This window comes from Periophthalmus magnuspinnatus, chromosome 18, assembly GCF_009829125.3.
Source record: "Periophthalmus magnuspinnatus isolate fPerMag1 chromosome 18, fPerMag1.2.pri, whole genome shotgun sequence".
In the NCBI taxonomy this organism is placed as follows: Eukaryota; Metazoa; Chordata; class Actinopteri; order Gobiiformes; family Gobiidae; genus Periophthalmus; species Periophthalmus magnuspinnatus.
The window spans coordinates 24,144,410-24,168,818 of NC_047143.1; the positions used below are offsets into that span (position 1 = coordinate 24,144,410).

Genomic DNA, 24,409 nt, shown 5'->3' on the forward strand with positions numbered 1-24,409 from the left:
TCAATGCGAGTTTGCACCTATTAGTGAATGTGTATGGAGAAAGAGGATTTGTGTATGTGACATTGAGTGATTATGTGTATGTGTGAACTGAATGTTTTAGAAATGTCGTATTTGAGGGGCGAGATGTGTTGTATTTGATGTATGTACCATGTGTTTACAGGTCTTTCATCCACTTACACCAAACTGTTATTCTTACTTAACCTCCTGAGACCTGGTGTCCTCATCTGTGGACAACACATTTTGGATTGTTTAGGCCACAGTACAAATTTTCAGAAGAACAGCAACAAGAACATGTTCAATTTTGAATATTTCTAAGAGTTTAGAATATTAATTTTTTTTGTTTATTTTTATTTTATTTTTTATTTAATTATTTTATTTTTATTTGTTTTTATTATTATTTTTATTGTATTTTTATTTTATTTTTTTATTTACTTATTTTTTTATTTTTTTATTTGATTAAAGCTCAGGTCTCAGGAGGTTAACATCATCCTGTCCTGGGACTACAGCTAGACATTAGGGTTTTTTTTGCTATAACCTGGCACCAAACATCTTTCATTAATAACAGACAAATCAGTCTCGCTCCGGATTGGCTCTTTGGTTGCTATGATACTCGCGGTCGGAATTCCTAAATACCGAACTCACTTCATAACTGCTAGCGTCGTGGTTCCACCCAAATGACCTTCTCTTGTCATGGGGGACTGTACGATCTCTGCCTCAGAACAAACGGCGTCGTCAAGGATGTTCAAGGCCTTTCTCGGCTTTTTCCGCTTTATCACAGTGAGATAAGGACAGGACGGGAGGATGGGAGGATGGCCAAAGCACTCTTCTATATCCTCACATAGTAGCGGCGTAATGTAAACATCGATCACCAGGAGAAGCTAAGTGTTAAATAGAGACCTCCATCGGAAAAGATGTATGGAAAATGATGCCTGTGTAGACGACAAGGCAGGAGATTTGTGATTTATCTGATGCAGCGTAATTACATTTTGGTGGGTGGACTTACTATTACTATTTTCTGTTTATTAAAGGGCTCGTATTACACTGTTTTCTGATTTAATGTTGTTTCCTCATCACAAACAGACCTGGAGTTGTGTTTTTTTTTTTGTTTCATTCACACATGTTTAATACACAAATCCTGCATATTTACGCTGAGTTCTTCTCTCAAACTGAAAACACGTTGTTTCACCTTGTGATGTCATCATGTGGTAATACAGGAAATGCTCCACTGTGTTTTTCAACTCCTTTTAAATTCGCTTGAGTTATTTCAGACATGGAACGGCCAATCTCGACTGAACTAAAGGTAAAAGGAGCTGTTAACTTGATGGGTTTCATGACATCACAAGGTGGAATGGAGCGTTTTGAGGTTTGGAGATGTTACAGACTAATAATAAAATGTTACTCAAACATGTGTGAATGAAACAAAACACAACTCCAGGTACTGTATGTATTTGATGAGGTAAAGTACTATATCTCCAATCAGAATAACTGCACTTTGATATTGTTTTAAATAAAAATGTCAAAAATACTGTAAATAAGAATATGTTTTGTGTTCTCAACTGACCTAACTGCTAAATTACTGACCACATAAATAAAATCCAGATTAAAATCCAAATTTAGTCCAGTGGTGGAACATAACTAATTAAAACTAGTAAAGTAAGTATAAATTTGAGGTATCTGTTCTTTACTTAAGCACATTTTAAAGTTGATATTTCTTACTTTTACTTCACTACATTTGAGAGCAGTATCTGTACTTTCTACTGCACTACAGGACTGAAACGTGAAAGTATTTATTATAGTTTGAGACCTGCTGAAAAGGCTGAGGGTTTATTTTTAACAAGTTCGTAGCTTGAGAAAAAACAAAAATGTACAAATAAAAACAGCTAAGAAACAACAATGAATTTAATTGTTTCTGTTGAACAAAATTCAGCATAAATCTTGTACATTTGGAGCCTGCGTGAAATACTTTTACCTTTTACTCTTAAACCACATTTTAAAACAATTATTTATGTGTGATACTGTTATGATGTGATACTTCTGCTTTTACTTAGTATTTTTTGCTCCAGCATCTGTACTTTTACTTAAGTAACAAACACAAATACTTAAATACTCCACCGCTGATTTTGTCCAAAAGCAGCACAAATGTTCCTCATCCTCATCTGTCATGTTCTGAGTGTTCCCTGTGTATCACTGAGCACTGACTTCAGGGGGACTGTGGGAGGAATCGTTTTTTCATTAAATCATTAAATCTCATATTTGTGGAGTATAAATGTTGCTCATCGCCTACATTCAATCTTTAAAGTTGCAATAAGTAACTTTACTGGTGGAATGTCTCCGATGTTACTGCTTTGCCTGGAATAATCCGCTGGTAAAATGGTAAATCGTCACTTCAAACACTTCACATCAAGGAACCACACACACATTCATACACCGGAGTACACAAAACTAAAATACTGCGGAACATTTCAGGCAAAGCAATCTCAAAGCAGCTGCCTGACCACCGCACAAAACTTACGCTACATATTCCTTTCCTTTTAACCGCCACAGTTACTACGTTTTTATAACTGTTACGAAGATACACTGCGCACCAAAAGCATGCTGGGTAATGATGTTCCGACTCCAGGAGGCCACCTTAGTCTCCCGTGTTACTGTTTTCGGTCTTAACGCTCCACAGAGGACGGCGAGGTGTAGGCGTAAGGGCCACTCTGCCTCCTCCACGTCGACTCGCGGTTCGATATCTGATGCTACTCACGAGCGCTCTGATGTTACTGCTGACGACGGGGATCCTACTCTTTTAACAAACAATTAAAAGTACATCGTTAAAACCAAATCACTTTTACGGAGCGGTTTTCTCGGAGGTCTCCAGAGATTCGGAATCGATACTCGTTTGGTGAGAATGGCTAATTGTAAAAAAGCGGAATTCAGCCCGACAGCGCGTAATTGCTCCGTCGCGCTTTTATTGACTAATCCCACGAAACACAAGTGCCGTATGTTTGCGATTTGTTTTTTCCCCGACGAAACCCACAGTGTCGATGAAACGTTCTGCACCGACAAAGGCGCTTACGAAGGTTTGAACTTTGAGAGAGTTTAAACGAGAGAGAAATGTGAGAAAATGTTAACGCCTGTGTGAGAAAAGTGTATAAAGTGTGTGGTGAGGGGTTTTACAGACAAAAACATATAGAATAATTGTAAAAACTTAGAGGATTTCGTCTATTGCGGGTTATTTTTAGAACGTAACCCCCGCGATAAACGAGGGAACACTGTATAAGATTAGCCCAAAAACAGCGTTCGGCTCCAGTCAAATGACGTTCATCGAGGCTAGCGGTTATAGCGGCAAATTTGGAGCCGACTTCCATATTTAAAATTCCGGCCACGAGTATCGTAGCAACCAAAGAGCCAATCTGAAGCGAGGCTGTTGAAGGTAACGCCCTTTCCTGCCCGCAACGCTGGTTTAACAGGGAGCTGGCACTTAGCAACGCTGTCAATCAAACCTGTCGCTAACGTTAGGTGAGCGATCTCGGGGAAAGAAGGCGCAGGATTTGTCTGTTATTAATGTTCATATCTTGATTTACGGACAAAATAGTGAAATAAAAACACCAGAGTGGGTTAATTTGAACATTTAAAACCAAAATGACGAGTCTGACAAGAGCAGTTACAGAGAGAGGGGCGACTTTCAATGTAAAATGAATTGGAGTCGATGGAGCCGGAAGTGCGTCCAAGCTCACTTCCTATTCGGAACACAGCGGCTAGCACGTTAGCTATGTCCATTTATAGATACACAGTCTATAGAGGAGACAGAGGGCTGGATGGAGGAGAGGTGAGGCAAACTATAGGACAGCTACAGGTGAATGAAGAGCTGAGACATCAAATACGTTTGGGGGAAATGGTCAGGAGAACAGCGAAAGAGAGATGCGGGAAGACACACAGGACACGGAACATTTTTGGAAGGTAGAAAGTGGGAATAATCAGAAGGGATCACTCACCAGAGTCAGCAAATTCTGAAGGGACAGTGGACAAAAACAGAAGAGATAAATCCAGTGGTAGTGAACAGCCTCAAAGGAATTAGTATTTGAAAGGTTCTCATGCCACAAAGTGAACACGACAACATAGCAACAACATAGCAACAACATAGCAACAACATAGCAACACAGCAGAGATGGTAGAAGTAGTATCAGATTTAACAGTTTTCAAATTTCGTGCAACTTTTCTCATGGGGGAGTCTGTCTGTCACGCACTTGTCTCCATGGAGAAATGATCGCTTCGACTTGAATGTCCCGCACGGTGGGATTAAACGTACATATCTCCATGGAAACAATCAGGTGACGTCAGATCGGTTTACGGTGAGAATGTGTGTTTTTTGAGGTATTCTTCAGCAATAAAAACGTCTATTTTGAATAAGCGCAATATAGATATGTTTAATGCCATACTGCGGAATATTCCTGAACATTAAGCTCTCGGATGAGACGAGCAAGTGGCAGATCCCCCATCAGAAAGGTTCCAGAGAGCGTTTTTAAGTGTTAACAGTAGCTGGAGTAAATCATGAAATACCATATGCGTTTTCTTGTAATAATTTACAGTCAAAAGTTTGCACACACCCTCTAATTCAATGCTTTTTTATCTTTTATTTTGTCTACTTTTTACATTTTAGATCCATAAAGAAGAAATTAAATAAATAAAGTAAAATATATGGAGTTATGTAGTAAAGAAAAACACATTAAAAGACCCATGTTACGCTATTTTCTCTGTTATATTGTCGTTTCCTCGTCACAAACAGACCTGAAGTTGTGTTTTGTTTCATTCACACACGTTTAACACACAAACCCTGCAGATTTAGGCTGAGTTCTTCTGTCAGAAAACTGAAAACGCTCTGTTCCACCTTGTGATGTCATCATGTGGTTATACAGGAAGTGCTCCACTGCGTTTTTAAACTCCAAAAAACGCCTTCACTAGAATCATTTGAACAATTTCAGCCCTGGAACTGTCGATTTCTACTGAACTAACGGTAAAAGGAGCTGTTAACTTGAAAACTACCACTTCATTACATCACAAGGTGTAACAGCTTTGATCTTTGTGTGAATGAAACAAAACACAACTCCAGCTTTGTTTTTGACGAGGTAACAACATTATAACATTGTTTAAAGAGTCAATTTAGCTTTTTTCTTTGCTACATAACTCCATATATCTTACTTGAAGTCTTCTGTATGTATTTAAACTGTAAAAAGTCATGAAAATAAAGAAAAAACAACAGAATAAGAGCGAAACCCAAACTTTTGACTAGTCGTATTGTGTATTTTGCACAGCTCTGAACCACCCACACGACCAAAACACTCGGGTGTATCCTCGTCTTTCCTCACACGAGTCAATGCCCTTTTATCCTTGGGTTTATTTTCAGAGTCCTTTATGAAAAATGCATGTCCAGAATTGTGCCGGCTCCCTGCAGATCGCTAGCTTTACTTAAAGAGCACACATAGGCTAATAATAATAACGATAACGAGCTCGGATGGGGATGAGTGCACCTGGGCTTCTTATTTTTTTTCCACAGAACAACTAAACTATCCCTGTATGGACCGAGCCGTGGATATTTATAACAGTAGGAATAATTTGAATGTGCTGTTCTTCTTCTTAGTGAAAAGTACCAATGTGCCAAATGGAAATGGCTCTATTATGCATTCAGATCGAGCCGAAGTGTTGCTTTTGTTCTTGCAAGTAATTAATTCAATCCTTAGTCACGTCACACGGCGCCTCTGCATTCGTTTCCAAGGAGTCGTTTGCCAAAAGGCTCGATATTTGATAGATTGTAAAAGATTTTTACAGTTACGAGTGAAGTTTTTCTACTTTTTTTTTACATATTACATTAAATTTCTATGGGTTAAACACTTTTTGTAGGTTGAGCTGCTCATTAAAGGTCCTATAATTACACAAAACTGACTCTTGTGAGCTTTAAGACGCGTTATAATGCTGTTACCTCCTCAAACATTTGTCTGTCTACATCTCCAAAGCTCAACATGCTCCGTTACACCTTGTGATGTCATGAAGTGATGGTTTTCAACTTCTACCTTTTACCTTTAGTTCAGTAGAGACTGGAAATTTCAGGGCTGAAATGATCCAAATGATTCTAGTGAAGGTAAAAGGAGTTTAAAAACACACTCGAGTACTTCCTGTATTACCACATGATGACATCACAAGGTGGAACAGAGTTTTCTTTGTGTTAAACATGTGTGAATGAAACAAAACACAACTCCAGGTCTGTTTGTGATGAGGAAACAACATTAGAACACAGATCAGAGAGTAGTGTAATACAGGCCGTTTAACCCCATTGTCCAAATACAAATTCAAAATGTTGTAATATTAAACCAACTACAGCTTTTAGGAATGGGATGAGACACGAGACAAGACAAGATCTATTCTGCAAAATGGACTTTTCAGAGCTTTTATAGTTATAGTTCTTTCCTTCTCGTTTAATGTCTTGAAGTTGTTTTTGGAGTGATTCATTTTTGAGCAATGTTTAATCGCTTATTTTCAAGCCGCCATTTTGCCGATAAATCCCTGTTTTCACCTCCACCTGTACACGCCCACTGTGACGTACTTACTTCGTTCTCCAATTTTATTTTCTTAGTCGGTAATACACGTAGGATTCAGGAACGTTGCGTAGTTATTTCGGTACAAATGGACAAAAATCTTCTGCTCGCTAGTGTGATCTGCAGCTGTCCACAGGGGGCGCCAACAGCTACACGGCTCTTTGTTGTGATGTGTTTACGTTTCCCATTGGACACCGCACTTTTCGAACGAGGAAGTCAGCGGATTTGTCGTTTTAGATGAATATTGCGATTTAAAATGTGCAAATTGTAACATAATGATCCACGGGTGTCATAGATTATAACTATAGCAGACATTTTATTTTATATTTTTGTCATTCTAGTGTTGCTTTTTGGAACTACGGCTTCACAATAACTTTCCGCTTGTCCTACCAATAATACTTTTGAGAAATCTACTAAAGTGAACTGAAAATACAGTCTGGACGTCAAATTCTAACCCAAAAGTTCACCGACGTCCCGCATCTTGCCCTACGTTGGATTTCAGATGCTAGCTCAACGATATACGGACATCTCCCTGCGGTAAAGTTTGATCTTCTTGCACATCATGTCATCTGTCAGTGCTTGTTTGCAGCTCATTAATATTCAGCATCTTGAATCCCTTCTGAAGTCTGCGTAGAAAAACGATGACACCACTCCTCTCTTTGGGTATTAACACGCATCTCCCTCTGTGAGTCATTGCTTCACTTCGCTTCACTTCACATTCGCGAGGCTAAAGCTAATCGCGTCGGAAAAGGGAAAGAGATACGAGTTTGTGTGCACAGCCAATCAGGAGCAGCAGAAAAAAAGAGGTAGAATATTTTGTATGCTAAACTTAAAGCGGACTTATCGACTTTTCAGAGCGTTTGATTATGTTAGAGATGTTTCGAAGCTGTTTTTGTAGTCTTTAATCGCTTATTTTCAAGACGCCGTATTGCCGATTAACCCCCGTTTTCACCTCCACCTGTACACGCCCACTGCTCTGGTTACTTCGTTCTCCAATTTTATATTTTAATCTGTGATACGCGTAGGATTTCACCCGTAAAAAGAGAATCTACGAGCTCTCATTGGAAAGAAAGTGTTATCTAAACTTCACTACGATTGGTTGTTTCCACCTGTCACTCACTCAGTCTTAGGGAAGTTGACCAATAGGAGAAGTAAAAGCGGAAAAGTGTCTCGTGTTTGTGCAAAGAGCTGCATTAGACAGAGAAACACACACCAGAATTGCATAATGTAACACGGATGAGATCATGACTCCATTTTTATCACCATGTCGTCCAGCGCTCATGATTCAACTGTCTGAAAACGAAATTACACGCAACACTTAACGCACTTAAAGGGCCCATATTACACTGTTTTCTTATCTGTGATATAATGTTGTTTCTTCATCACAAATAGACCTGGAGTTGTGTTTTGTCCCACCGGGGAAGACCCAGGACACGCTGGAGGGGCTATGTCTCTCGGCTGGCCTTGGAACGCCTTGAGGTCCCAACGGAGGAGCTGGAGGACGTGTCTGGGGTGAGGGAAGTCTGGGAGTCCCTGCTTAGACTGCTGTTCCCACGACCCAGCCCCGGATAAGCGGAAGAAAATGGATGGATGGACACACGTTTCACACACTCTCAGCCTAAATATGCATGATTTCAAACAGAAAACACTCTGTTCCACCTTGTGATGTCATCATGTGGTAATACAGGAAGTGCTCCAATGTGTTTTTAAACTCCACACACCTTCACTAGAATCAGTTGGATGATTTCAGCTCTGAAATCGCAAATCGCTACTAAACAAAAGGTAAAAAGTTGCTGTTAATTTGAAAACTACACTACACTACTACACTTCATGACATCACAAGTTGGATCAGAGCATTTTGAGCTTTGTAGATGCAGACGGACTAATAATAAACATGTGTGAATGAAACAAAACACAACTCCAGCTTTGTTTTTGATGAGGTAACAGCATTATAACGCGACTTAACGCTCACAAGAGTCAATTTTGCGTAATATCAGACCTTTAGTCCTGTCACAGCGGGACACGTACCTTCACTTAAAGGGTCCAGCGTGTGGATCATGAGCTGGAAGATGCTGTTCCTCATCAGACTGTTGTGTAACGAGGCCGAGCTGCCCCCCCTCTGGAGCCGGGGACGCGCCTGTGGGAACATACGACACAATCACACACCCGCGCTATACATTTAAGGCGACTTCGGAAAAGAAAAAGGTGATGTCCATCCACTGTGAAGCGAAGCATGAAGCGGTCCGATAGTGAGCGCTCGAGTCAAGCGATTTGTAAAACAGAGCAGGTGATGGTTGGACTTAAAATCACTCCAAACTTTTAGCGAAATGAAAATGCAGTAATGAAAATATACGTACAGTATTTAACCATGGCTATATATATGAGGCTAACATCTTTAACACGTCAGGATGGGAAAAAAAGGTGATCTTGTTCCACAGTCACGAGCCTGTCGGGAAAAGCCATGCGCTGAACGTTTAATTTACCAAAAAGCCTCAAAGCAAAATGGTGTTGAGCTCCACGGCCGACAGGTGACGTGTGTGGGGAGTGTTGGGAAGTCACAATGTTTTTGGCGTGAAAGATGGAGAATACAAACCAATATACCTGCCATAGACTGTATATATAAATGGACAAAGCTAACCTGCTAGCGCCACGTTCCAAACAGGAAGTGAGCATGAACGCACTTCCACTGACTCTGGCTTTAATTCACTTTACATTGGACAACTGTTGCCGTGATTTCTGTAACTGCTACGAGCGTAAAGATGCGTGTTATGGCTTTGTTTATCTTAAATCTTTACTTGTCTTGACCTAACCTAATCTGTTATAACACACGGGTGTATCTTTCGTCTGTTAGCATACGACTCGACGTGTCCAGCGTCCTCGAACCACTTGGACTAGACTAAACTCGTACGATTGTTTTGATGGTATAAACACGCCGTATGTATGTTCATTTGTCAGCTAAGATCGAAACGACGACGCTAGGAACAACAGCTCTTTGACAATTCTGCACGATTGATTCCATAAATCTGACTTTTCGGTTGATTTTCTATTTTTTAAAGGTTTTTATTATTACAAACAGGCATTCACTTTAACAACCTCGCTCCGGATTGGCTGTTTGGTTGCTATGATGCGCCAAATTCGCGGCTATAACTGCTCTAGCCTGGACGAGCTTAGTTTGACTGGAGATAAACGATACGGGTGACGTCAGACTCGCTTAGTCCACTTCTTTATACAGTCTATGATTCCAGCTGATGCTTCATAGTTCTTATGTCGTTCCGTGGATACTTACTGTTCCGGGATATATCGAGCCACAGAGACGCTGGAGAAATGGAATGGAACAGCTGTTGGATGCAGGGTTGGTGTTTGCTCGTACGGGTGGAGGCAGGTGTGTGACGGCAGTTCATGTGTTTAGTATTAACAGGATGTAAAAAAAGGTCTAATTATACGGCGACACCTCCATGAAGCTCCATGCATCAGCTTTGTATTTATTTAAAAACCTTAATCTAACAAAATCAGACTCGTCTAGATCTTTTTGGCGAGGATATCCCATAATCCTTCTGGTCCTGGCCCCCAAACACATGCTCAGCCATGCTTTGTACGAAATGTAGCAAAGATTTAAACAAATCTTCAGAACTAGATGGAGATGCGTCACCCTGCGTACACGTGGAAGTCTCGGAGAAAACAGTATACACGGAGGGAGAGAGAAAACACTGAAACGTTAACACAACAAAACACAGGATCAGCACAAGGACAAACACCTACCGACAACTTGGTGTCGTCTTCTGGAGCCCCGGGACTCGCCTTCTCCTCCAACAACAAGGGAAAAGGTGAAACAAAACGGGGAGAGAAAAAAGAGAAAAAAACAAGACATACACGTGAACATAGAAGACAGAACGAGATGAACGGACACACGAACCACAGTGACACAGACGGACACAACAAGAGGGACAGGCTCCTCCGCCCTGCTGCTGCTACGCTACTGCTGCTACGCTAATGCTGCTACGCTAATGCTGCGGCCGCCACGCTCAGCCACGGAAGAGTTTGAAAACAAAATAAGGATCACTAAACCTGTCACATTTTGAAGTTTTATATCTATATCGCTGAAGTAAATATAGACGATAAACGATAATACTGAAACTCATTTATGCCACTGACACAAAAACTATTCTAAATCTACAATATAGTTAAAAAAAACATGAGCTGCAAAAAATAAAAAGCAGAATCAAACATTTTAATTGTTATTTTGCGTCTATAATGGGTCATAGAAGTTATTAATTCAACATTTTACAGCTTAAATATTATCTTATAGTCAAAAAATTACCAAAAATTTCCAAGTAGTGCAAAAAAAAGTGCAACTAATAAATACTGACCCTCAAGTCTCTTTTAAAATGTAAATGCTATTGATAAGTTATATTAATCAGACTTGTTCTATTGTACTTGTGATTATAAAAGTTTTAATCACATTGCATTTTTCGTGAGTTCCTCGATCAAACGTTTCCAGACCGTTGCATTGGATAGAATGGCACAACTTTCACCAAATGTCACACCTCTGGATTTATTTCTGTGGCGCTATTTTAAAGAAATCGTGAATCAAACAAAGATACGGGACATTACTGAACTAAAGCAGCCTTCATTTTCTTTCTGCCACTAATGATGCCCATATAGAGGTTTATTAAATGAGGTAAAACACTTTGGAAACCACTGAGTACAACAGAAGAACATTAAGATATCTGATCACTTGCCTTTGTAATTATTATTTTTTTATTGTAAAGAGACTTCATAGTTCCAGCTTTCATATATAGAACGATAAGTCGATATAATAATTATCATCAAGGATTACAACTATTAAGCAGCGGGAAGACAATTTTCAACACTTTACGTAACTGTACTACAAAACACAACTACAAAACTTTGCAACCAAAGTAAAGTGGACTGTTTGAACCATCTCTTAACTCCGCCACCATCACTCTCAGCGGGCCCATTTGGCTTTCTCCGTCTGTACTGTAGCACGCTATTTCTGAAACAAAAGCTTTTCACAAACCGCCTCACTGAAGCATGCTCACTTTATCTCCGAAACTGTGTGTATGTGGAGAGCAGCCTATGTTTGCGGCTACAAAACGGAGGCAAAAGACAAGGCTTTTTGTTCAGATCTGAGCATATCAGGCTTTTGTTGCGCAGCCTACACAGTTTTACAGACAAAATGTGAATATGTGGAGGCAGTGGCGCGTGTCGATATGCCACAGGAAGCCAAATGCGATGAAAGTGATCCAGGTTGATCTGTCATGTTGATAATGAACGTAAACATTTGTGCGCTTCAGTGTGTACACTATGGAATATGTACTTTCTATTATACTTGGGCTTGTCATGAAAATTACCATATTGTTCGATGCATAAACCTATATTTATCATGTGTATTTGCTACTTTGGGGATTTTTGGGTTATTTTGGAAGCACGATAACGGTCGAACAAGCAACTTTTCTATGTTTTTGTCCAATGAAGTTCATCTGTTCTTCCGTTAATTTACTCTAATAGTTTCTTTTCCAGACCAAGGTTTAGTTTCGACTTCTCACTCGCATTTTTCCTCAGAGTGGTCACGTGATGTTGCTGCGACGCGATTGTTCAGCTGATTTATTCCGCTGTGTTTCTACCGGTGGAACCAGAACAACAGCGCCACCTGCGGTCCGACTTCTCCAGGTCAGTTTCCCGGGTATGTGAGAGTAAAAAGGCCCCTCGTCTCGGTTCATAGTGAGCAGCGGAAACTGTCGGGTATGAAAACAAACTAAAACTTGGTCTGGAAAATGAATCTGTTAAATAAATGTTGTATGTATTTATTTACGCTCATGTTCTTAAAAATATATGTCACATTTTAAAACTTTTTTGGGGGTTCTTCTGCTCATATGGTCATTTTGTCAGTACAGAGTTTCCATAGTCTTTACAATTAAAAAAATATTACATGCATGACATTCTTTCATTCATTTCTCTTTGTTATTTGGGCTGATTGGGACCAGATGAGTATAAAAACAAAGAATTATGTCCTCATATGTGGACATTTTAATCATTTTTGGTAAAACATTTGAATAATAATTTTGCAAAAACTATTTATTAAGACCCTGAACACAGCAACATTTGTCTTGAATGTAAAAACAAAATGAGAAACAACAATTGTGCTTCTTGGAACAATGTGTCTCATGTGAAGAGCTGCAGACAGGAGCAGGAAGACACATGCCTTAACTAACTAACTAACTAACTAACTAACTAACTAACTAACTAACTAACTAACTAACTAACTAACTAACTAACTAACTAACTAACTAACTAACTAACTAAATAAATAAATAAATACATAAATAACTAAATAAATAAATAACTAAATAAATAAATACATAAATACATAAATAACTAAATAACTAACTAACTAACTAAATAAATAAATAAATACATAAATAACTAAATAAATAACTAACTAACTAAATAAATAAATACATAAATAACTAAATAACTAACTAACTAAATAAATAAATACATAAATAACTAAATAAATAACTAACTAACTAACTAAATAAATAAATAAATAAATATTCTGTACATTCTAAACTCTTAAAAATATTCAAAACTGAACATTTTTGCGTTGTTTTCCAAAGCGTTTTGCCTCATATAATGCACCTCTACATGGGCTCTATTAGTCACATGAAACACTTCAAGATGGGACTGAATTTTGTGCCGTGTTTCGCTGTAGCAGAGCCTCATCAATGGTTCAATCGCATCTGTATCTTTTGCTTTAGTCCAGTAATGTCCCATATCTTTGTTCGATTCACGATATATCTTTAAAACAGCCCCGTAGAAAGAAATCCAGAGCTGTGAGATCTGGAGAACGTGGTGCAAACGGAATTAGTCCATCTCTTCAAATGCAACAGTCTGGAAATGTTTGATGGAGAACTGAGTACAATAGAACAAATCTAATTTATATATCTTATCACTTGCCTTTAAAACTGTAAAAAGACTTTATGGACACGCTGTAGTTTCAATATTCATCATGATATTTTTACGTATTACTCTCCAAAATGTGTTCTCGTGTCAGGCTTAACTCGTCTAAATCTTTGCACTACACTCATGCACCACACAGTTTGTTCTAGCTTGATATTTTTACATAATTCCACCCGAAATGATTCTATTTTCCCACCTCAAAGCCAAGTCTGTAAAGCAGCTTGGGAATACGAACAGGTGAAGGCGCCAGATAAAGATTAGGCTGCGGCGGGATCATTAAACCAGTGTTAAATATTATGACTAATAATCACATAGGCAGATTAATATGTTCTCTGGAGCCGCGGTCTCTTCCGGCAGAGCTTACGTAACGCTAACATCAGGATAGTTCTTGGAAGCGGATCAGCAGAGGGAGCATGCGACGCTGCGCTCCCGGGAATTATCAATAAGAGTGTGACATCATGCTCAACTATTTCAACCCTTTTTTTTCAGACTTTTATACGAGAAGGCTTAAGAAGGCTTTAGGAGGAGGCCTTAGCTTTTTACATGGGGTAAAGATTATGGTATATTTCATGAGGCTGAATGAAGGGCGCAGAGTGAGGGGAGGTTACGTATTTATATTAAACCACGCAGGGGAACAAAATGAGATCAAATTTAAACAAAAATCAACTTTAGTGAGTCGTTTTGGCTTGGGATGCATTGGTTGTATTGTTGTGAAAAGGATCGAAAACCTAAAACGAATCGAAATTAAAACTAGAAACTCATTTGAGCAGGTATCGATACTAAAAAGTCACATTCACAGGACAGAAATGAACCTTTCCTGAGTAGCTTTAGAATGATCTTGAGCTGTTTCAGAACAAAAACACAGAACAAGACACACAAACTCGTATACGCCCATGGAGCACTATGGAACCTACTGGACGACTGAGGAATTACACAGATATAAAAACACCTAGAGATATAAAAGAAAGTACAGTTGTCCCTCACTATGTCGCAGTTCACCTTTCGTGGTCTCGCTGTTTCTTGGATTTTTTTAGCGTAATTTCACATGCTTTTTTACAGCGTGCGATCGTGCATTGTGTTCTGCGTCCTGATTTGCTGTTGGACTGTAGACCATTGTCCATCAGTCTCCTCCGTGCCGTGTCTCCTGTACAGCACAGAATGTGTTCAGACAAATTTACATAAACGTTGGATCGCAGTGTGACTCTGAAGTGCTGTACGTTTGCAGTTTGTTTTCTCCCCGACAAAACCCACAATGTCGATGAAACGTTCTGCACCGACAAAGACGCCTACGAAGGTTTGAACTTTGAGAGAGTTTAAACGAGAGAGAAATGTGAGGAAATGTTAACGCCTGTGTGAGAAAAGTGTATAAAGTGTGTGGTGAGGGGTTTTACAGCAAAAAACATAGAGAATAACTGTAAAAAATAAAGCTGATACTTCGCGGGTTATTTTTAGAACATAACCCCCGCGATAAACGAGGGACCACTGTACTACGATATTAAGCTGTATCAGAACGACTAAAAGCGAAACGATAAAAGAAAGTACTACAATTTAATGTTGAAAATCACATTGTATTGTCTAAATAAAGAGCGTTTTATTATCACCATGTGTATGTAAAAATGTGTGTGTAAAAATAAATGAATTGTATCGGCATCGGTATTGAGCATCGAGTCTATTACGTTCGAAATTTTTTGCATCGTGACTTCATGTTTTGGTAGTTTTATCTGAATCGAACCACTCCAATACCGTTCGAACAGTTGTCCAGTTTGAACATGTCTCTAGAGTGGTGTTTTTCATCGCATTCTGTAGCATAAAGGGGGTGACATTGGAGAGTAACCGTAGACGCAATGGACATGACACATAAATCATGTTTTCTATTTATGGAAGTGCAAGAGGGCAGACACAGCTCATCTCCGGGCTTTTATACCACACGCACACACGCACACACACACACACACACACACACGAGTACAGTAGCAGCTTCTGTCTTCCAGTGTACCCTATGAGTTTCTGCATCTCCAGCTCTCATGTCATGTCACGTCTCTCCCTTCCAGCTCTTCCCTCTCCTCTTCGGCCAGTTTTGCTTGGAGATGATAATGATGATCTTCAAGGAAATGGGTGAAAACAAAGTCAAGAAGCCAATCCACTTGCTAATTAGTAACTCCTTCATTTTTCTAACAAGCAGAACTAATTACAGTAGCTGCCACAACCCTGATTTCCCACAAGGCAATTACTCCCCTTACAGCCACCCCCGTGAACCAATCGCACGTCGGCTTTTAAGAGCAGAAAGTGCTGTGTCACTTCAGCCGCTTCAGCGAGATCCAAAGTTTTAGCGCGTCGTCCGTTGCAAATACGTTGTCGGAGAGATTCAGACGTGACCACAGACGGGACGAGAATGAGCGGGATGCTGGCTGACTCTCGTGAGCTTTTAGTCGTGCTCTAACGCCGTTATCGCATCAAAAACACACCTGGAGTTGTGTTTTTTTTCATTCACACATGTTTGAGTAACACTTTATTATTAGTTTGTCTACATCTCCAAAGCTTTAAACGCTCTGTTCCACCTTGTGATGTCAAGAGGTGGTAGTTTTTAAGTTAACAGCTCCACTTTTACCTACAGTAGAGCACTTCCTGTATTACCACATGATGACATCACGAGGTTTATTTTTGTATTATCTAGTTGTTTAAGTTGTATCCACTTGTGAAGATTATTTCGTAAGAATAAATCTAATTTATCCTTTTTTTTTTTTTACCACGTCTCCACGCTCCTGTTTTGTTCTCCACCTGGGTTTTTTTTTTTTTACATTTTTATCATTTCATTACGTGGCACCACCCCTGGACCAAGTGGCACGTAACAGTGACGAGGAAACAACATTATAACATAGATCAGAAAATAGCGCAACATGGGCCCTTTAATTAGTAATGTTAACTCAATACCATAACGAGGGCGGACATGCAGAAACGGTCAGAAACGGTCAGACATTTCCACCTTCAAGTCACTCAAAACGCTTTACATCAAGGAACAACTCACAGTTTCACATCTACATTCATACACCAGTGTACACAGACACGGGGGGCGAGATGGGTTAAGTGTCTTGCCCAAGGACACAATGACACAGTGACAGCAAACAGCCGTCCGCAGCAAACCCCTTCTGGATTATATTACGTTTAATCCAAGGACTAAGACTGATTTTTTTACTCCATAGAAACACCACATTCTTAAACTATAGGATTTTTTGAGCACTTTTCACATCGTCGTATGCTAACTCACACTAACAAATACCTAAATCTTTGCACAAACCAAAAGCAGAACAATACGTCTCCATAGCGACAGCACAGAGAGGTTACACGTGTGTCCGACATCATGCCTGTCATATGATCCCGTGCATGTGGACATATTGACTGGGTGATAGTCTAATGGGGGCTGTGGAGGTCACCTTGGCGGGCCGGGCTGGATGGATGGGCAGAGGCATGAGGAGCGTTCGTTCAGATCAGAACACGAGGCTTTTAGCAGATTCTCCCAGCCTCAGCACTGTTTCTAATTAGCTCATTAGACACTTTCTGATTGCAATCACTTCCGTTTTAAGAGTTTACTCGGCAAAATTTGGTTTCAATTCTTTGCGCTGATTACGTGTGCAGCTGTGATCTATATAGAAGCACTTTACAGTCATTATTATTGTCTATTTCATAAACGTAATATCAAAAGACTGCCAGACAGATGCTAGCGGTCAAAAAACGAGCTTCCACAACCTCAGCACGACGTGACGCGTTTACAGCACGGTTACATTAGCTGATGTGACGGGGCTCCCGAAAAGAAACTAGCGCATTGTTGTTTTCGCTCTCACAGTCGTTTAAATATGTAACTTTAGACTGTGTAAAGAAATGGACTAGTATCATAGCAACCAAAAGAGCCAATCCGGAGCGAGGCTGTTGAAGGTAACGCCCCTTTCCACCCGCACTGCTGGTTTAGCAGAGGGCAAGCGCTAAGCAAACCTGTTGCTAACGCTAGCGGGAGCAATAATGTTCATATCTTGATTTACAATAGCGAAATACACAGTCTGGTCGATAAAAAAAGGTCACACAGGCTAATATTTGGTTGTTTCGCCTTTAGCTTTGATTACGTCGCACATTCGTTCTCGCATTGTTTCGATTTCGCTTCTGCAACGTCACAACATTTATTTCCATCCAGTGTCACATTCATTTTCCACCAAGATGTTGCATTGATGGTGGTCGAGTCTGACGCTGCACAAAGCTTCTCCAGCACATCCCAAAGATTCTCAATGGAGTTAAAGTCTGGACTCTGTGGTGGACAATCCATGTGTGAAAATGACGTCTCATGCTCCTGATCCACTCTGTCACAATTTGAGCCCGATGAATCCTGGCATTGTCGTCTTGGAATATGCCCGTGTCATCAGGGAAGAACAAATCCATTGATGGAATAACCTGGTCATTCAGTATATTCAGGTGTCAGCTGACCTCATTCTGCTGAACCTAGACCGGACCAACTGCAGGAGGCTCAGACCTATTTGCTTAGTTAAATCCAAGTGGCGACTTTTTTTTTTTTTTTTACCAGGGTTAGATGATTTACAGACACAATAGCAAAATAAAAACACCAGGATCATGTAGAGTGGGTTAACACAAACATTTTAAGCCCAAAATGACGAGTCTGACAGCAGCAGTTACAGAGAAAGGAGCAACAGTTTTTCAATAGAAAGTGAATTGGAGCCAGAATCGATGGGGCCAGAAGCGTGCCTATGCTCACTTCCTATCTGGAACGCAGCGGCTAGCAGGTTAGCTATGTCCATTTATATATACAGTCCATGTAAGGAACCTATTCATAATGTTAAAATTATAATGATTTATATCCAGAACAACTGTCAGAAACTTTAATAATTATCGTGATATCATTGTTAATTGCAATCACTTTGTCCATGATAATCGTGACACCACATTTAAACATCGTCACAAGCCTACTACAAACTGCTTCCCTCCAAAGATTTTCCCCGTTTAAAAATGTAAATGTAATGTAAAATCTACATGTTGACCTTGACGGTCCCATAGTGACATATGTGTGCGCTGGTCACATGATCCGACATGTGCATTGAAACAGAGCGACACGTCAATGCAGGATTCCAGAAACAAGTTGCCTGATTATTCAAATACCCATGGTGCTTTCAAGGCTAATGTTACAGTACGAAAATAAACACAGATAAATATGGGTCGAAAGCAGATCAGTTTCACCTGGAGCCAGACCTGGAGTTACACCGGACTGGGGATATTTCCGCGGTGTTGACAGCAGGACGTCTTTCCTATTATCAATAAAACACATCTCCAGGGACGTGAGCCTTCCCAAGAGAACGGCAAAACATTTCAGCTTCCGAAGTATTTGCATTTTAAAGACATACCCTCTTGAGAACGACAATCTCATCGGATCTCGTAAGCGAAGCACAGCCAGGCCTGGTTAGCGAGACCGCAGGGAATACCAGGGGCCACAGGGGGGCAGCAGAGGCTCTAGTGCATACTGCTGCTGTGTCGTTTTTATTATTTAAAAATAAGAACACTTTTTTTAATAAATTGCAAATGTAGATTGTGATTTTACTGCATGATTTCATTGTCAACTACAACAATGATCTAAAATATCTTAATAATTGAGCATTTTGTCTTGATTTACGTGTAATTTTATGATGATTATTTATGTTTTCATTTATTTACATTGTGATTTTAATGTCTTTCCCAGTCTGTAAAGCAATTTGAATGACTTTGTGTACAATTGTGCCATACAAAAGTGTAATGAGACACAGGCACAAAGAGAAAAAATGGGCGCTGTCCATGGTGCTGGAACAAGAACTAAAGAAATAAATCAGGAATATAATCTAAAGCACGGTTTTATTCATTATACTTTTATATATGTAAGAGTGTTCTTTTACAGCGGAAAACTCCAGTAGAAATCTTCAGATCTTTTCAAGTAAAAATACACAAAACACAAAAGTTCAACTCACAGAGCGACTATCACAGACTGAGACAGAAAACTCCTCCAAGGGTTAATTCCTCTGCTGTTTGGATACAAATGAACACAAACACCAGCATTTACATAAAACCAAAGAAAGAAACTGTAAAACAAATGTTCTACACCGCTAAAGTATTTTCTGATCTATGTTTTAATGTTGTCTCCTCATCACAAACAGATCTGGAGTTGTGTTTTGTTTCATTCACACATGTTTAACGCACAAACCCTGCATATTTAGGCTGAGTTCCACCTTGTGACGTCATCATGTGGTAATACAGGAAGTGCTCCACTGTGTTTTTAAACTCCACACACCTTCACTAGAATCATTTGGATGATTTCAGCCCTGGAATTGCCAAGTTCTGCTGAACTAAAGGTAAAATGGAGATGGAGATGTAGACAGACTAATAATAAAAATGTTACTTAAACATGTGTGAATGAAACAAAACACAACTCCAGGTCTGTTTTTGATGAAATAACAACATTAAAACATGGCTTAACACTAAAAACAGGTAATTTTGCGTAATATAGGACTTTAAAACTCAGATGAATCCAAGTAAATGTTGTTTTAGCATTGATGTTCTTGGTTCAGAGTTGCACGAAGCTAATATTAAAATAACATTCTGTATTACTTCCTAATCTCTAGTCCAGGCCACATAGAGCACTTCTTGAATACTTGGTTGATAAGGTTTGACTAATCAGTGCAGTGGTGGTCAGAACAGAGCTAGCAAAGGGGCTAAACTGAGGGGCTAAAGTGCAGCTAGGCTAAATTAGCTCTTAGAAGAAGGTGCTTTGAAAAAGTTCCAGCTGTGAAAAACAGTTTTAGCTGTAATCACGTCTGAACAACACTATTACTGTGATAGATTGTGAAAACATGAGACTCAACACTTTTTAAAATGGGTCAAATCCTTAGTGTGACCCATTTACCTGCTTTTGATCATTACAGTTGATATCCTAAAAACAAAACAAACTAATCCTAAACAAGTCCATTTATAAGAGTTAAATATATTGTTTTAAAAGGACTGATGGATGGTGCGTTTGAACCGTAGTCTGTTTAAAGAAGTGAACTAAGGAAGCATCAATCAACGACGCCTGATTTGTCTGTTATTTATGTTTATATCTTGATTTACAGACACAATAGTGAAATAAAAACCCCAGGATCATGTAGAGCGGGTTAATACGAACATTTAAGACCAAAATGACGAGTCTGACAGCTGCAGTTACAGAGAGAGGGACGGGTTTTTCAATAGAAAGTGAATTGAGGTCAGTCGATCCTATTTGTAACGCAGTGACTAGCGCGTTAGCTATTTCCATTTACATATACAGTCTTTGAACCTTAATAAAATGGTATATGTCTGACTAATGTGACTTTCTCTCCTGCCTGTCTCTGTCTCATCCCTCTGTGATTAGCACATTGATTTTAAATGTCAGATGACCTTTAACCATGTCCATTTACGGTGGCTCTTCAGTGACACAAAGAGCACTGGCCTCTGACCCTTTGAGGCTGGATTCTTTTTGCATGTCTGTATTTGACTCACTTTTGTCTTGACAGCAAGCCAAAAAACCTTGAATAGACTCATTACAGTTTTGGTCTTGATCTGGATGTGACGGCATGCGACTTTGCTTTTGTTGAAATGAAAGTTTATCAAAGCAATTCCGCCTGAAAGGATAAAATAACGAGAATGTGAAAGCTTTGTGTGATAAGTGCATAGACTGTATAAAGAAGCAGACCGAGTTCAGCGTTCGGCTCCAGTCAAAAAAAGCTCATCAAGGCTAGCAGTTATAGCGGCGAATTTGGAGCAGAATTCCATATTAGGAATTCTGACCGCAATGATCCCGGTCGGTCCTGCCCTTTTTTTTGTACTTTCTCCCGTCCCTTCTGTGTCTGAGCCTGGAGCTGGGGCGGAGATCTTGGCTCCTCCCATGCACACCTGGAGCTAATCTACAATCAGCTGCACCTGGGGAGGATAAGAGGAGCCGGGACCTGACACTCAACGCCAAATCGTCCGCGTATCTCCGTGGTACTCCTTGCTCGGCTCAGTTCATGTTTTTGCGCATTTTGACTTTGCTAATTTAGATACTTTTGGATACTACTCTCTGTACTCGCTCATTTCTCCCGCCTCTGACCCTCCTCTTCTCTACCCGTCCTGTCCATCCCGTCTCAGACTCTGCTCCTCTCGCTCAGCCCATGGACCACCCCGCTCAGCTCACCGATTGATCTACCGTCATTTCTTCTGTAAATAAACACCGTTAAACCTTTCCCCGAGATCTGTCTTTTTGGTCCCTCCTGTCAGACGTTACAACAGTATCATAGCAGCCAAAGAGCCAATCCGGAGCGAGGCTGTTGAAGGTAACACCCCTTCCCGCCCACACCACTGGTTTAGCAAAAAGCAGGCCCTTAGCAACGCTGTCAATCAAACCTGTTGCTAACGCTAGTGGGATTAACGTCTGCGCTGATTTGTTTGTTATTCATGTTCATATGTTGATTTTTGGACACAATAGCGAAATAAAAACCCCAGGATCATGTAGAGCGGGTTAATACGAACATTTAAGACCAAAAATGATGAGACTCACTACAGAAATTACAGAGAGAGGCGTCAATTTTTCAGTTTTTCAACATAAAGTGAATTGGAGCCCATGATCACTTTCTATTTGTAACGTGGCAGCTAGCAGGTTAGCTACGTCCATTTATATGTACAGTCTATGGATGATTGTGTGGTATCCGGAAGCATCGTGGTATAAGTGTGAGGTTTCGGGCGTTGATATAAAACACAGCAGACGAGCAGCTTGTGGAAACAGGATGTGTGAATTTTAGACGCCGTCAGCATTGGTCCAAACCCGCGGGAGGCAACGCAAACACTCCGCTCCCTGCACACAAGCCGCTTTGTAACTGATCTTTGAAGCGCATCCCGACAGAAGATCTCGTCTCCGTCACGCTATTTATAGATCAGTAATGCATCAGAGGTTGCACCTTCCATCTCTGCAGAACCAACATCTGCCTTACTACACATGGATTTACACAGACGTCACTGTACAGCATGAGATTATGAAGCAGGATGCAAACGCTGGAGGATGGTTATGGTTTCAACAGGTTTGTCAAACTTAGCAAATTTCAAGTTGCTGACCGTGCTGTACTACGACTACTGTTGATTTTTCTCATTTATATACATATTTTTGTCTTGTTTTTTTATCGATTTGCTTGTTTTTTTGCGTTATGTCGTCTTTTTAACGCTCTGTTTAGTGTTGGTCCTGTCACACTTATCACTATATCGACTTGAAAATATGTTTTGGGCGTCAGTATTTATCATGAGTACTTTTTTTTTGACTTTTTTGTTGTAAAATTATAAGATCTGAGCTGTAGAGAGCTGAATAAGTCCCTTTTGTGGCTAACTATGGGTACATTCTGCTCTTTAATTGTCTTTTAATAAAACAATCTAATTAAAAACAGTTTTCTGGGGTTATCTTGCAGCATTTTAATCTTAATTAGTGGCATAAAGTAATTTCAATATTATCGTTTATCGTTTATTCTCTATAGCGATATATCGAGCTTCAAAACATGTTATCGTGACAGGTCTAGTTTAGGTTTTTTGTGTTTTTGGGGAAAAGGGGCGGGGTCATGGGGTTGTGACATTTGTTGTTTTATGTTTTAGGGATTTGTGTCTTGTTTTCATGTTATTATTAATGTATTGTTTCACGTTTTATTTTATTGTTCTGAATAAAAAATAAAAATAAAACAGGTCTAACGTGGAAGTCTGAGGCGGAGATGGGAGACGGAGCTCACATTCCGTCAGTTCACCTTGCGTCAAATCTGTATTATTTCCTTTTTTCCTTTTTATATATTTGCTTAGATTCAGCTTTATCCCACAATACTTCCCGATACCATCCACAATGGTTCCTCAATGCTGCCTGATACCGCACACACTGATTCCCGATACCTCAGACAATGCTTTCACAGTGTTTCCCAATACCTCACACAATGTTTCCCAATTCCTTATACAATGCTTCCCGATACCTCACACGTATCCCACAATGCTTCCTCAATGATTCCTGATGCCTCACACAATGATTCCTGATACCTCGCACTTATCCAACAACACTTCCCGATACCTAACACAATGGTTACTTCACACTTATCCCAGAATTCTTCCTGAAACCTCACACGTCTCCCACAATGATTCCTCAATACTTCCCGATACCTCAGACTTACCCCACAGTGTTTCCCGATACCTCACATAAAGCTTCCCGATTCCTTATACAATGCTTCCAGATACCTCACAATTATCCCTCAATGCTTCCTCAATGATTCCCGATGTCTCACACAATGTTTCCCGATACCTCACACAATGCTCACACAATGATTCCACATGCCTCACGCTTATCCCGCAATTCTTCCCAATACCTCACACTTATCCAACAATGCTCCCTCAATGCTTCCTGATACCTCGGACTTATCCCACAGTGTTTCCCGATACCTCACACAAAGCTGCCCAATTCCTTATACAACGCTTCCCGATACCTCACAATTATCCTTCAATGCTTCCTCAATGATTCCCGATACCTCACACAACGCTTCCCAATTCCTCATACAATTCTTCCCGATACTTTACACTTAACCCACAATGATTCCCAATACCTCACACTTACACCACAGTGCTTCCTCAATGCTTCCCGATCCCTCACCCTTATCCCAGAATCCTTCCCGCTCCCTCACACTCCCCCTCGCCCCCTCCCCGCGCGCAGACATTAAAAATAAATTCTAATTCAACTTTCTTAAAACAGTGTAAGAACCGAGAGAGAATTTTGTGACTCAATTATGATCCTGGGAGGCGTAAATACAGCTATTTACACACTGCTG

General features: G+C 40.0%; 1 protein-coding gene across 3 annotated transcripts in view; it reads right to left on the minus strand.

The window, feature by feature from the left end:
• Positions 1–24,409, minus strand: part of LOC117386312 (sodium/potassium/calcium exchanger 2-like) — a 52,755-nt gene that overhangs the window by 24,123 nt on the left and 4,223 nt on the right. For 2 of the 3 annotated variants that reach the window (XM_033983654.2, XM_033983652.2), the window contains exons 3-5: positions 10,335–10,385; positions 8,604–8,712; positions 3,981–3,995 (exon numbers count right to left, since the gene is read on the minus strand). In XM_033983654.2, the coding sequence (XP_033839545.1) occupies positions 3,981–3,995; positions 8,604–8,712; positions 10,335–10,385 (175 nt within the window). The remainder of the gene's footprint in view (positions 1–3,980; positions 3,996–8,603; positions 8,713–10,334; positions 10,386–24,409) is intronic. The other variant, XM_033983656.2, reaches the window with a different exon arrangement.